The sequence below is a fragment of the Rhizophagus irregularis genome, chromosome 6 (genome assembly GCF_026210795.1).
Source record: "Rhizophagus irregularis chromosome 6, complete sequence".
Lineage (NCBI taxonomy): Eukaryota > Fungi > Glomeromycota > Glomeromycetes > Glomerales > Glomeraceae > Rhizophagus > Rhizophagus irregularis.
The window spans coordinates 4172152-4187605 of NC_089434.1; the positions used below are offsets into that span (position 1 = coordinate 4172152).

Below are 15454 nucleotides of genomic sequence, written 5' to 3' on the forward strand. Positions count from 1 at the left end.
ATTATTCCATATCACAAATAAATCGTGTACTTTGCTTTTCGAATTAAACTCTTTCACTCTAACTACCTGTAAATATTTTCTATGGGTAAAATTCAGTTTAAAAAAATTAATTAAAAGTTTCTAGTCCACCAACTGCTTTTTTACTGATATTGCAGGTATTTTCATCATCATTACTTAATTAATCAGCTTGTACCAAATTAATAATTTCTTCATCAGTAAGACTTACATTAGGATTTACTATATATATTAATATTAATTAGTAAGTCTGATTTTGACCATCAGTATATCTAAATTTCTGATGCGACTTTTTATGATGAATATAGCTTTCATGATTTTTGCTTCTATTAGAGAAACTGTTAAATAAAATTAGACTTCAAATTTTTTTCAATTGATGGAAAATTTAATTTTAAAGTTTATTCTAATCAGCTTGAAACTAAGAGTTTAGTTAGTAAATTCATCAATTCATCTTGTAATTCTTAGAATATAATAATTAAGTTTGGACATTTTTTTTTAGTTAATCTGTTAAAAAATGAACTTATTAAATATTTTTTAAAAATAATATTATATAGTAATTGAAATATGTTAATTACAAGAAAAAAAAAATTTAAGAGAATAAAGAGAAAAATGAAGAAATATTAAAAAAAATTCCATAATACAAAAAAATTTTTTTTTTTTATATATTTAGATTTGTAAATTTTTAATTGTATTACAATGGTACATATGGGGATTTTTTGGTTGGGTCTGCTATTTAGAAACTTTGAATTGATTACTATATAAGAGTATTTGTACTGTTATTTTTCTTTTTAGCAAAAATCCAGAATTTTTTATTATATAATTCATAAATATAAAAGTTTCAAAAAAACTTTTATTTACAATTTACATATACAGTATATCATTTTTTTGAATCTTTTATAAAATCACTAAAATGCTTTTCATATAAATTTAGGACTGAATCAGCTAGTTCTAGGCTAAAAAGTAAAAACTCTTCATAAAAATTATGATACAAAAAAAATATATATATAAATAGATAATATAAATATTATATAGTGGCATAATATCTATAAACTATGAGAACTTTTTTATTTTGAAGTAAAAATTTTTTTTCAGTAGAACTAATAATATTATATTTAAAGTACTAATAATTTATAAAATAAAATTTGACTTTTAAGTTTATAAACTTGTATTTTATTCATTTTAAAATCAAATTTTAATTACTTTTATTTAATTATTTTGATAAGTAAATTGTTGGCAAAAAGTAATTGGAAATGCAAAAAATGCAATAAATAAGAAAGTAAATTTTATAATTGGTTTTTTTTTAAAAAATTTAATATTGCACTATGTTATTAACAATTAACTATATATTATAATAAAAAATTAAATATAAAAATATATCTTTAATTAATTTGGTTGTTATTTAGTATTTTTGTAAATAAAATTTACTAAAATATACATGTACTACTGGTAGTATTTAATATTATAATATATATTTTTATAAAAATTATAGCTTAAATTATCAAAGAAGTTTAGTTATTCTAATTAATATTTTTAGTAATCTTAAAAACATGTGGAAAAAAAAATTTGGTTAGTACTATTCTTGCAAATATTGCAAAATAAAAAAAATTTGTAAAGTATATACTTATATTTTATATTGAAATATAATTATTATATTAATAATATCAATTTAACCAAATTATTAATAATTCATATAAAATAAAAAGTTAAGGTAATAATAAATAAGAAAATGCATTAATTATATAATTATGATATTAAATACTATAGTATGAAATATAATCTTTATAAATTAATATTAAATAGAAACTTTAATTTCAACTTTTTAACAACTAACAAATAGATTTTTTTAATAAAATTAGTATAATGTATATTTTAATTTATAATCATCCAATTTTTTAATTTAAATTTTATTTTAAAATTTTTTTTTTTTGAATTAAAAAATCAATTGTGAAACAAGCAAATAAAATAAAAAGCTAATGCTTTATATATATAATAACAATCTATTTGGCAACGAATATATAAAATTTGATAACTGGTTTTTATTTATCAAATTTTTTGCAATTCCAATTACTTTTTATTAGTATTAATTTACAATTTAATCTAATTTATCTAAATAACCTATATATAAGTTATATATTGTTAACTTGTTAATAATTAAAGCTATATTTAATGACTATACAATTAATTTTAAACAATTATGTGAAACTATATTTAGTCAAAAAAATTAGGTTTTTATTAAATCAATGTAAGATTTTACAAAATAAAAAAAGTCAACATAGTAATCCACAATTTTCACAATCACGTGATCCGCATCCGTCTCACTATACCTAAAGAAAAATTAAAGTCCAAGTCTAAGTCCAACCTGAAATAAAATTCGGAAAGACAAAATTAAAAAAAAAGTTTCAAAACGAACTGTTTTAAAACTTACCAATCGATCCTATCATCCAGGATCCAGAAAGTTTAAGGAAGCTGAACCTACAAAAAAAAAGATAACTGAAAAAAATTAATAAAAAAATTTTTAAAAAAAGTTTTGAAGTGAAACACTTCAATACCTACCAATTCGGTCCAGGAAGTGCGAATCTGTCGATTTCTACAAATTAAAAGAAAAAAATTAATAATAAGAAAATAAAACTACCGATTCCAAGACGCTGATCTACACGCTCTACAAAAGAAAATCACCAAAGCTGAAGAAAATTCAGAAAGGAAGAGAGAAAGAAGGCCTCGGAGTTCTTACAAAATAACGAAATAGAAACGTTAATACAGTATAACGTTTCTTTTTTTTAAAAAAAAAATTGCTAAGATTCATAATACTTACAAATCTTAGTTCTTTTTTGTTCTTCAGAAGCCCACCCAAACCTATTAAAAAAAGAATAAGAACGGTTAGTAACCGATTCATAATATTAAAAAAAAACAAAAAAAGATTCGTAATGCTTACGAATTGTAATTTTTGAGTATTCTATGACATTCAAAAAATATTTTTTCAAATAAATTGCATAATAAAGTGAAAATGAAAATGAACATGATTAAGTGATATAGCATTGTAATGTAAATAAATTAGATTCCTTACCCGTTTTCTTGATAAACAACATATCAAATAAAAATACGCCTGACGCTACTATCATTGGAGGTGGAACAGTAGGTGGACGAACATCTGCAAACAAAGACTTTGATTTTCTTCGCTTTGGTGCAATGAACGTTCAAGGTATGCCAATAAAAAAAAATGATCAATTGAAAGTAATACATTCTATTCAGAAGAAATTCGAACCTGCAGCACTTCCATGTCTTTCACCTTTACCCTTTTGAATGCGTATGATACAGTAATTGGTTTATTCAGATATTGCATCAATTGCCGCATCTGAAGAATCGAAATTATCATATGAAATAAACCCATATCCTTTACTATTACCAGTCATGTAATCTAAATTAAATATTTCGACTAAATAAAATTAAATATGCAAAATGAACTCGATAGATTATTAATCTATATTAATACCTTGGGAGTAGTGCTTCGATCCATAGCGGTTTTATCCGGATTTTCATCCAGATTGAATTTCATTAAATTTCGCTGGCACTATGAGTTTGGCCAGAATTAGTATAAATTTTTGGGATAATAATACTTTAATGTTATAGTCTGTTTAAATCTGAAATTCATAATCTTTCTCAGCCATAATCGTCATATGAAAATATTCAAGTTTTCATCCAGATCGAAGCACTACTTGGGAGTATGTACGATAACATCAAAAGCGCTGAACGTATCATACAACATTTTTTCACCAACACCAGAATCCAAGTTCCTTATAAATAATGAAACGCCTACGTCCAAATTCTTTTTGTCTGAAGTTGCCTAATAATAATACGACAAAGCGTCAATACTACACAGCAAACAATAAAAACAAAACAAAATGTTTCAGCTTACTTAATTGACATGAATAGGTTTTCCATAGAGCTTGATTTGATTCATTATTTTAATAGCATAATCTGCATCCTCTTCACTCATACTCACAAAATCCATAATTTTGATGTGTTTGAATTACACGATCTTCTGGTAAGTAAACATTGACTTGAAGTTAAAATATATTTTCTGATTAGTAATGCTGAACTTATAACAAAATAAAAATGAGCAGTGAAAATTACTAACAGGTCCTGCCAGAAGCATTAACTCCCAAATAAGGTTACCAATGGACGAGCCATAATGTCAAGAAAAAAAAAATTTTTTGACGCTAAATAATCTTGGTTCCACTTTTTCCGTTCTTCGGAAATCTACCCGAAACATATAAAAAAAGAACGGTTAGTAAACCGTTCCATAATATTAAAAAAAAAGCTACTAAGATTCGTAATACTTACAAATTGTAATTTTTTCTTTAAGATGTTATAAAACGCCAATGGAATTTAGAAGATTGGTGGTACAGTTTCAAGTGGTAACACTGAGTAGTGTCCATGTGCATGGAATCGGAAAAAGACGAAACGCAACTAAAATAGAATGGACCCGAATGAAAACGAGATGAATAATGTAGCACAATATCTTGATTCGCTCGTCACAACGATAAATCCAGGTCTTAACGTACCTTAAAAAAGCAAAAGATGATGAACAAGATTACATTATCTTTGTCAATAAGCTGCAATGACACACACGTTATAGTCCTTCGTATTGCCTTTGCAAATTCAATTACCCAAAGGAAAGTGTCAAACGTACCTTCGTACATGAAGAGGAACGTGATCAGCCAGAACTTATAAGTCAAAAGGCGACCCATTGGTCAACCAACATAGCCGGCTTCAATTGCAAGGTTGGCGAGCAAATGTTATTCATGTAGCCTTGCAGTATGTTTCAAAGTACGCAAGCCGCAAAACAATATTTCTGCTCAAAAAACTTTCCACCTTCTCTTAGGTATTCCCCTCTACCATTCAAGTAGGACATCTGTATGCTTGAATCTTAATAAGAAAACGCTAAGGTGGATTCGTGGCACCAGAGAAAGTGGAGAGTTTAATATAGTCGATTCTGGACGGGCGGAACAATCATTTTTAAAGAGATACTAAGATTGACCTGCTTAATTTGATGATTTTACGTATTTCAAACATAATACGTAACTTTCTGCGCAATTACCTTTGTGTAAAGGCCCTCAATGGGAAGAGTTTTGCCTCAGAATTAAGATCTTCAACAATTGACTGAGACATTCCATAGTCAGCTTTATACGACCGCCATATTGAAGTAATCAAACGCTGATTTAATTGATATGCTTGGGCACCCGTAAATAACAAACCAAACGAAATTGTTGATGAAAAGGATGAAGAAACTCTCGAATAGGGATCGGAAAAGATTCGATTAAAATCGAAACTATCGAAAATTGATAAGAATCGATTTTAAATCGAATCTCGAATAAAAATCGAATCTACTTATTGTGGCGCAGTTCCGTTAATTTGACCGTAAATTATTATTTGTTCATAATAGTTAATTTTGGCCAAATTCATAATTCCGCTCGCGAATCATGTGACAGAACACAAACTTCCTAAAAAGGAAATTTTATCTCCCAATAAAATTCAAGTTGCTATCGCACAAGGTTGTACAAATTTCCAAAAAAGGAAATTTGTTCGTCGATCACTGTAATTTTTTGTAATCACATAATATGTGTTTAAACACACCTATTATAAATAGTATAAAAAAAAATCGGAAACGATTAATCGCGATTAATCGATTTTAGAATCGATTCTAATAATGGGAATTGATTCCAATCCCTACTCTCAAAGATGATGATAACGACGAATTTTGATTTGATTGGATGTTTCTAGCAGAAATGCAATCATCGACAGTCCTTCCGACCTAGGTTTACGAAATATGGATTGGAGCTACGATTGGATTAACGAAGCTAGGCAAAGATATTCCAATACAGACTTTCTGGAAGCAGATACTTTTGTGAGTAGAGTTTCCATTAATTGGCAAGAAAATAACGTTCTAAATACAGGTACCTTGGATTATCAGATATTAAATGATGGCCTTCAAGCGAATAGAGTCGCATTACAACGATATACTTAAAGACCATCGAATTGAGCGGACTGCAGGAAATGGAAAAACATACTTCAATAATGAAATATGAAGTAAACTTCGTGAGATGATAGGAGTCGGGTCTGAGTTGTTCTTACGCCAACAGATGTAGCTTTCAACATCAATGGGATTACAATCCATTCAGCGCTTTCCATCCTAATAAATTGCTAATAGAAGTCTTGTCATTAATGGTGAACAGCTACAGCAGCTATATTGTAATCGATGAGAAAGTATAATCAGTTGCCGAATGTTTGGATTAATCGACATGAGACTCAGCAAGAACATAGTAATGAACCCTTTGGTAGTAGAACAGCTATGACTTTGGACAACCTCCGTCTGTGCTTGATCTTCCTATGTATACCAACATTCCGCAAGATCAATTGTTTAATAACGGTATCGCAGCATACCATCAGTTTAAAGAAGTATACAAACTTGATGTTGTTCAACGCCAATCTGGGAATACCAAAAGAGCAGCAAAACTTTAGTGGCCTTCTCTTACGGTTGCGTAATGGAGAGTCTATATTAGATGACTGGAAGGTGCTTACTACACTATTTGAAGGAAAGATAGATATAATAGAGAATAAAGATTAAGATTCTTCAACTCTATGTTCATGCTAACGAGGTGGAAGGTGTTGATGCAGTCAACATTGATAAGCTCAGGTCACTGAATGCTCCTGTTGCTAAAATTCATGCTGTACATACAATCAGCAACGAAGCCGAAAAAGCAAATTATGATGTTGCACATAGACCGTGAAATAAAATTGTTACTGACAAGAGGTGCACGTATTTTGCTGACGGCAAACTTGTGAACGGAAGCTGGATAAGTTAATGGTGCGATGGGATCAGTCAGGATATTTTATTCAGAGGAGATCAAGGGCCGCCTTCTCTTTCTGTGGCAGTTTTGGCTTCTTTTGACAAAGAATTGAAAAGAATTTAGACTTTTTTAAAAAAAAAAATTTTTTTTTATTTATTTTATGATGTCAAAAAATCCAGTATTGAACACATACAAGTTCGTGAGTACGTCAATTACGAAGGTCCTACTCTTACCAGCTTAGAGGGCACAAAGAGTTATTCGACGTAACTGGGAGTATAATTCCGGAATACTATGTTCATGACTACAGATTCCTGTTCGTCTCGCATGGGCCATTACCGTATACAAGAGCCAGGGATTCACGTTACAGAAGGCTATAATAGATCTTGACAGCAAAGAATTTACAGCCGGTCTCTCATTTGTGGCGGTGTTCTGAGTCTATTCTATCAAAGATCTCTTCAAACCCTTTAGTTTTGAGAGGCTCCAACAGATCAAAGAATAAAAGATTAGGAGGAAAGACGAAGAAGAATGGCTGGTTTCTCTGACAAGAAATTGAGATCTTAATTACGAATAATAAAGCATATATTTCATTGAAATAAGCGAGAAAAATGTTTTTATTCAGAATAGAGTACGTAAAAAATATCTTTTATTAAGCATGTACACATAAACAATTAAAAAAAAAAAAATTTTTTTCTCTAATTTATACAAAGCAAGTACAAAGCATAAAAACGGAGGCTAAAAAAGGCAAAAGAGTTCGTGAAAAGTTGATTTTTCAAATTTTGTGCGATAATCTTATCAGTTTTTATTGATTGATTATTTATTTTTACATTTTTTTTGTCGCGCCTAACGTGATCTATAATTAATGGCAGTTATTTAATAAGCAACTAATACAAATATACATAGATAGATAGTCAACTTTTTCTATAATTTATCTTATAACAAATAACAAATGATACAAAAGTTTTTTTTTTAAAAAACAAAAAAAGCTTCGCTTTTTATAAAAAAATTGGTTGGGGAACGAGAAATTGCTCCCTTTAAACTCTGTACTTCTTTATTTTATATTAAAAATTAAATCTTTATTTTATTACTTTAATTCAAATGATTTAATCGTATTTCAATTTCTTCCCCAATAACACCAATTTTTCATCCCACGTGATCATATTAAAATGTCATATCCATTTTTCATAAGTAAATGCCATAATGCAAATGAAAAATTGTTGGTGTTTAAATTCAGGTAAAAAACATGATGTCAGATAAGGAATTCGAGATGTCGATGAATACTATCTTCAAGATGGTTTAATACTTGCATTTTTTTTTATTTATATATTTTCCTTCATCTGATAAAAATGCCATACTATAAATAATAAAAATACATACACATATATATATTATTTGTAAATTCAACACAAAGAGGAATTGTGAATAAAGTTTGTTAATTCTAGCCCATTCTATTGATAAAATATAATCTAGAACATGTAATCCGTGTGAATTCGTGAATTAAAAATGTTATTTCTTACCTGTGAGGCTGTGACATCTGCAGTTAAAATAAATGAAAAATCCTTCTTATCTCTTCACATTAATTTTGTAATAGATCGAATGAAATATCTATTTGGCAAGTATCAAATTCTAAATGATAATTTATTTAAAATCTTATTGTCCTATAAAAAGGTTGGTTGTCATTTTAAACATGACTTTATATGCAATTACCATAATTAATAGAACTTGAAGAAGTCGCATCTTAGATTTTTGGATGTATTACAACATTTATATATTTTAGAATTTTTTTAAAACATTATTACTTGCATATTTTCACACATATAAGGTTGAATGATTTTAACTCTGTTTTAACGATATTCCGATATTCTACTCCTTTGTATTTAATTACTATATATATTTAATAATATTAAATAATTATTTTTTTGCATTATTTATTTAATTATTCTTTTTGCGTACATCTGACAATCATCCAATAGCACGTTCATACTAATATATATAAATATTTGAAAAACAAACTCCTAATCATAGTCAGTAACCATAAAATTTAATATGTGTATATATATGTTTTTCTAAATGTTGGAACTACTCAAAAACCCTAATCAGTTAATTAAACTTAAAAAATATTTAATTTTTTGGCTGAAATTATACCAATTTAATTTACTTACATAATTATTTATTTACTATTTAGTAAATTGAGAAACGTAGCATCATAATTACAATTCCTAATTCTAACTCTATTTTTCGTCAACTAATCGTTATTAATACTAAATCAAGGAGTTACCTACCCCTAGCCAAGACAATGCCAAATTATACGCTCGGTAAGGTCATCGTGCAACTAAATGTCAGTACTAGCAATAAAAGAATCATTCTATACTAAAAAAAATACTGACCGGTTGAGTGATCGTATGTACTTACGTACTATATCCTTCCTTGTCACGTGTTTTGTAAGTGCGTGATAATGGTTACCACCACAAGATTTCTCTTGTTTAAATCATCCTTCTTTCCTTCAGATGTTTGTGATTTTAGACAATTTACTTACACACGTCTATGAACATGGGACCACAATTGTTTATCGGATATTTATATTTATTTTTATTTATTATAATGACAAGAACAGAGAATACATAACAGATACTAGACGCTAAATTACAAAGTAACTAGACTATCAATAATGATAAATTTTTTATTTGACAAACAGGACAAATAAATGAATAAATATAAATTAAAAATAATAATATAAAAAGGTAGAGTACGAGTTTGCGTAAATTTAATCATATTGACTGGCACGGCTCTGAAAAAATGCCTTCCTCTGTATATTATAACTCGAGTCATCAATCTACTATTGGCCAGAAATAAATGCTATAACATGTACTTACTTTTGCTCATATGGTTAAAAAAAAAAGAAGTTAGGTACATCAAGAATGCGAAATTCTAAAATTTATATACGTGTATTTATCTTGGAATTTACTGTATATGTAATGACCTCTACAGCTCTACTTTATGAATTAAAATATATGGACCTAGAAATAAAGTTTTAAATAAATTATAATCTTTCAAGAGACATAACAAAACGTTCGGTTGTTATACAATGCATATTAAGAATATGAGCACCAAGAATTTAAGAATATTGAACCAATTCCAAATAAAAAATTTACAACAACCAAAGTAATTTTATTGCAAAAATAACTGCTATTTGTTTATCAAAAAACCTACATGTTAAATGCGTACACATTAATAAATGGCGCTATCTGAAGCATAGTTACTTAGTAATTATTTACTTAAAAATATCAAAATGAGCTAATCACATTTTTTTGAGTGGTTCTTATCATTTTGTAATTAAGGAATGATAAAAAATTAATCTACTGCTTTTATTAATCAAGCCTCTAAAAACAAAAAATGTATACTTTCTGCTTTATGTAAATTGAAACGTGGTTACATATATGTAATAGAATTAATGTAAGTGAATAAAAATTATTCACCAAATGATAATTACGAAATATAATCTTATGATTATGATGATTATGACGCTAATGTTTATAATTATCAGTAATTGGAATATTGAATTTTTACTTTTATAAACATTCCTCGAAACTCAAACCATTTTTATTGAATATTATAAGATAAGCATATTGATGCTGATACTAAGAGTCACATTTCACTGACAATCATTTCACTGACAATTATCTCACCGACAGACATTTCACTGACAGGACATTTCGCAGACAAATGTTTCGCCAACAATTATCTCACCGACAAGGGAATTTAGGATTAGAGTTATTAGGGTTAGGTAAGAAAATTAGGATTAGGATTAGGATAGGTAAGGAATTAGGGTTAGTATTAGGGTTAGGATAAGGTTAGTGAGGGCAAGTGGATAAGGATTTCGTAACTGTCTGGTGAAATGACTGTTGGTAAAATGATCCTGTTGGTGAAATGATTGTTGGTGAAATGAGTCATACCCGATACTAAAGCCTTGTGTGAAAGAACCTATATGAATTATGTTGAATGAATTTATAAAATTATGAACATTTAATAAATTTACTTAAAATAAAAAAGTTGTAAAAATTTATTTATTAATATTTAATAGATTAGATTATATTTTAACAGATAAATTACATTATTGGTGCAATTGTGACAAATAAATTATGTGCTATTCAATTATTATTACTTGTGCAACACAATCAGAATTATATACTGCATAGCCAAAATCATATGCACAGCCAAAATCACATAATCATAAATACTTATATATTGCACAGCCAAACTCATTACACAGCCTTAATGGATATTTTACCATATAATCTTATTGAGTTTTACCAAGTATTACATATTTCTCACATGTAAGATCAATTATGAAGGCTTCAAAGATAGCTTTTCCAATATTTCTGCAAATGAATTCTCAAAAATTTCACCTAATTTTTACCTTATCCAATAGTCATATTAATTCTATTGGTTATATTATTACTAAATCTCCAATCTGTTTTGTGTTTATTCTTGAAATATTGAAAATATTGAAGAAATAAGTATAATTTTTTCAGTATGGCATATATGGATAGTAAATATGTTATCTCATGTAATGTCAAGCATTCCTCTTTGCACTTCCTACCGAATATCTTCTAATGTATCATCATCAACGATTTCAATTATGCAAGATGCCTCAGTAGAAGTGCTAATTGAATGTTTAATTTATGAAATTAAAATTCCTTTTCAGTATATAATGGCATGATATAATTTAAGACATGATCTGTAAATCTCCATTAAGGTTCTTTTATAAAGATTTATAAAGAATGGATGATCTATAATTCTACTATGTGTATGTGCAACAAAAAACGTATCACTTTTGATGAAACTTTGGTAAAAGAATAACTTTACTACATACTGATTTCAGGAATAGAAATAATCATGTAGATACGCATATACATCATATTATTCATATTTGAAATTTAAAATTTCTACTCTTTCACAGTAAACTCTTTTATAATACAAAATTGGATAAAAGTGCTGAAAGAAGAAGATTTAACTATTGTACACTTCGTCAAAAAATCCGCTATTGATTATTTTGTGCAACTGGAATATTGGGGACTTGAAATAGCAGAATTCTGGGAAAATATTGAGATATACTGGGAAGATTTCATCCTCTGATAATCCTAACCATGAAGAATTTATTAAACGTACATACAAATATACTTGCCGCCCATTTAAATGGGATGGGAGTCCCATCCCATCCCATCCCATTCCATCCCAAATCCCAAATCCCATTCCCATTCCAATCCCAAATCCCAATCCCAATCCCATCCCAAATCCCAAATCCCATCCCAAATCCCATTTCCTATAATTTCAGCCAAATTTTATAATTCCGGTCAAAATTTCCTTTTTTGGGCACTTGAGTAACGTTACACAATCCAAAAAAGGCAATTTTGATTCTCATCAAAAACGGGGAAATGAGTTACACGATAATCCAAAAAAGGAAATTTTATGTCGATCACTTAATTCCGGCCAAAATTAAAAATTACGTGACTCCGGCGATAAATAGCAAACTCCTTCTTTTTTAACATAAAATTTTTTCAAATATAATACTCTTTAATCTAAGAATTGATTAATTACAGATTATATGATAATAATATGAATGCTTAATAGGTTAATACTTTACAAATAATTAAATATACAAAAAATTATAAATAAATCTCTTTAAAGATATTATATCTTATACTGTATATGCTAATAATTTAAATTTAAATTAAAAAAATTAGAAAACTAAATCCATTTTTATTGAATACCAAGCCATTTTAATTAAATACTAAGCATTTGATGTTAATGAATTATTATTTATTATTTTATAGATAAATTTTTTATTATTTTAATAGATAGGTTAAAATAAAGTTAAAATATTACATTTTTGTTATAAAAAATTTATAATTTTGTAATGTTTTTTTATAAATGCAACAATAAAAAATTAATTCCAAATATTCTTATTTAATTGATATTACAGGACCTCAGACATCTATTATAGAATTCATAATGGCTTTTTGCAAAAATTAACCTAATCTGCTCTTTTTTTTATTATTTCTTGCAAGAAATTTTTTTATTTTATAGAGCTTAATATTAGCTACAAATTAAAAAAAAGTTTATCAAAATTGGATCACTGGATATTGAGAAAATCGCAAAAAACTAATTTGAAAAAGGACCGTAATACTAGAGCTGTAATTCTGGCCGGAATTATATGATCGGCATAAAAATTGCCTTTTTCGGAATGCTTGTGAAACCAAATCTCTCATTTTTTGTGGGAAGAAAAATTTCCTTTTTTGGAATTTTGTGTAACATCACGTGATAGATAGACCAATGGGAGTAAGGTTACACAATATACATGTATAAGATTAATGGGATATGGGATGGGATATGGGATATGGGATTGGAATGGGATTGGGATTTGGGATTGGAATGGGATTATGACAAATGGGATGGGATAAATGGGATATGGGATGGGATATGGGTGGGATGGGATATGGGATTCTCCCAATCCCATTTATATGGGCGGCAAGTATACATACAAACATTACAATATTACAGGACTATAAGTATATGCAAAATAGAACAATTTGCATATTTTTATTAATGTATATGACAACTATGAGGAGTTAAGAAATATAATAAAACTGGAAGATCTATCACTACCAAAGTATTAGTTGAGTAGGAGTTATTTGAATAAGAAAAAAGATTTTATATAAATACTAAACCATGCATGGTGTTTGTATATACAACACATCTATTTTTGGAATTTCAGTTTTTTTGTGATGGAATTCTGTAACTGCCTCTGATTTTTTAAAAAGACTGCTAGTGAGAGAAAATTTCAGTTTTTTATTAAGGGCTTTAAATAATGCAATATTATCTTAATATACAAATAAGGTTGAATTTAGATCACACTATATTAATTAAACAAAAATCATTTAATATAATTTTTATTTTAAAATGTAATTATTAATTCAACCTGGCCTGAAACAAGATCATGGTAATATATTTGATAATTTTATCATATTTAAATGTTAGAGAATATTGAATAATTAACTGTTCAAAGGTTTCTCAAGAATGCAGAGAGTACTATATTAGATATTGGAAATTGATGCCAAAAACTTGATTATCAAAGCCAAGAGCCAAGCCAAGTACTTTAAAATCAATTAATCATATTTTCAGCCACTAGCTTTTTATGGAATCAGGCACCTTGGTATGACTAAAATATTTGTGAAAGTGAATGAGCTTGAAATTTCATACTTGATCATATTTTATAACTGATGTTTTTGGAAGAACTATTATTGCTTAATTAATAACCTACCTATAGTATCTTTAGTATTTACAGCAGGACCCCGAAATATATATGTAGAGGTCAGGTCCAGAAGTGGTCCAAAATACGCATTCTTTCAGGGCCGGAATTACGATAATTTCAGCCATTATCTAAATTAGGAAATATTATTTTGGCTGGGATTATCCATAAAAGGAATGATCTACATGATTTTTTTGACTCATTATACGCAAACTCTGACCTGACCCTTTTATGTATATTTCGGGGTCCTTTTACAGCTTTCTTCCGAATCAAAATGCACAAGATCATCCTGATTTAATAAGTCGTATCTTTAATATGAAGCTGAAATCAATATTGAATGATATTTTGCATTGAAAAATGACATTTTTGGAAAAGTCATAGCTTAAATACTGTAAGTGTTGTAAATATAATCTAAGTTTACAACCTAACACAGTTTACATGGAATGGGAATTCTTCAAGGAAATGTCTGATTCAGAGACCAGAATTAGTATTACTTTTGTTGGGGAAGTTTATCAGCCACCTTTTATAACATATATCATATTGGATCCAGTTTGAAATCAGAAAAAATTTCAAAAGCATAGTTTACCTCATGCTCATCATCTTATTTTGCTCAAGAATATAAACCTAAAACTGTTAATGTTAAATAATTGCTTACAGATGCTGGAAATTTAAAAGAACTCCTTACAGTGTATTTAGTTTTCAACAGTCTTAAGGCATTAACTGATCATGGCGGAACTGTGGATAAAAAATTGGAAACATATCATTCTGGTGGGTCAGAAGATATAATAAAATTGCTTCTTAAAAAAAGAAGAAACTAGATCAATACCCTTTAAAAACAATTTTTTAAAGCCATCTAAATTACTTAAATTTTTTGGTCAGTTTGAGGAATAATTAATAATAATATATTACTTCAAATACATTATTTATTTAATTTTTTTAAACTAATTAAACTGCAGAGTTATCAGACATATTTTTTTTTTTGTGATCCAGTTGAAAATAAACCTATTGATAATTTGGATGATAACGAAATGGTTAATAGTCCAAAAAGGTTGAAATTCACAGTAAATTAATTCCCAATAAAATAACAGTTTCTCTTTTTCATTAAGTATACATTACTAGACTTTAACTTTTAAACACTTGGCTTAATTTAATGATAAATTATTTTTTGGCAAAAAATTGACAATATTTTATTATGGTTATTTTTTATATTTAAAAAGACCTTCTTTTTGATGAAGAAAAAAAAATTTCATTTGCAAAAAAAAAAATTCTTTTGTTTTGTAAGAAA

The 15454-nt window shown here is 27.8% G+C and overlaps 1 protein-coding gene across 1 annotated transcript; it reads right to left on the reverse strand.

Moving 5' to 3' along the window:
* Positions 1 to 3724: 3724 nt before the first annotated feature.
* Positions 3725 to 4024, reverse strand: OCT59_026613 (Splicing factor 3B subunit 4; the record flags this gene model as incomplete). Its single annotated transcript, XM_066143281.1, has 2 exons — positions 3725 to 3856; positions 3938 to 4024. The coding sequence occupies 2 exons, from the start codon at positions 4022 to 4024 to the stop codon at positions 3725 to 3727; spliced, it is 219 nt and encodes a 72-aa protein (XP_065992814.1).
* Positions 4025 to 15454: the final 11430 nt, after the last annotated feature.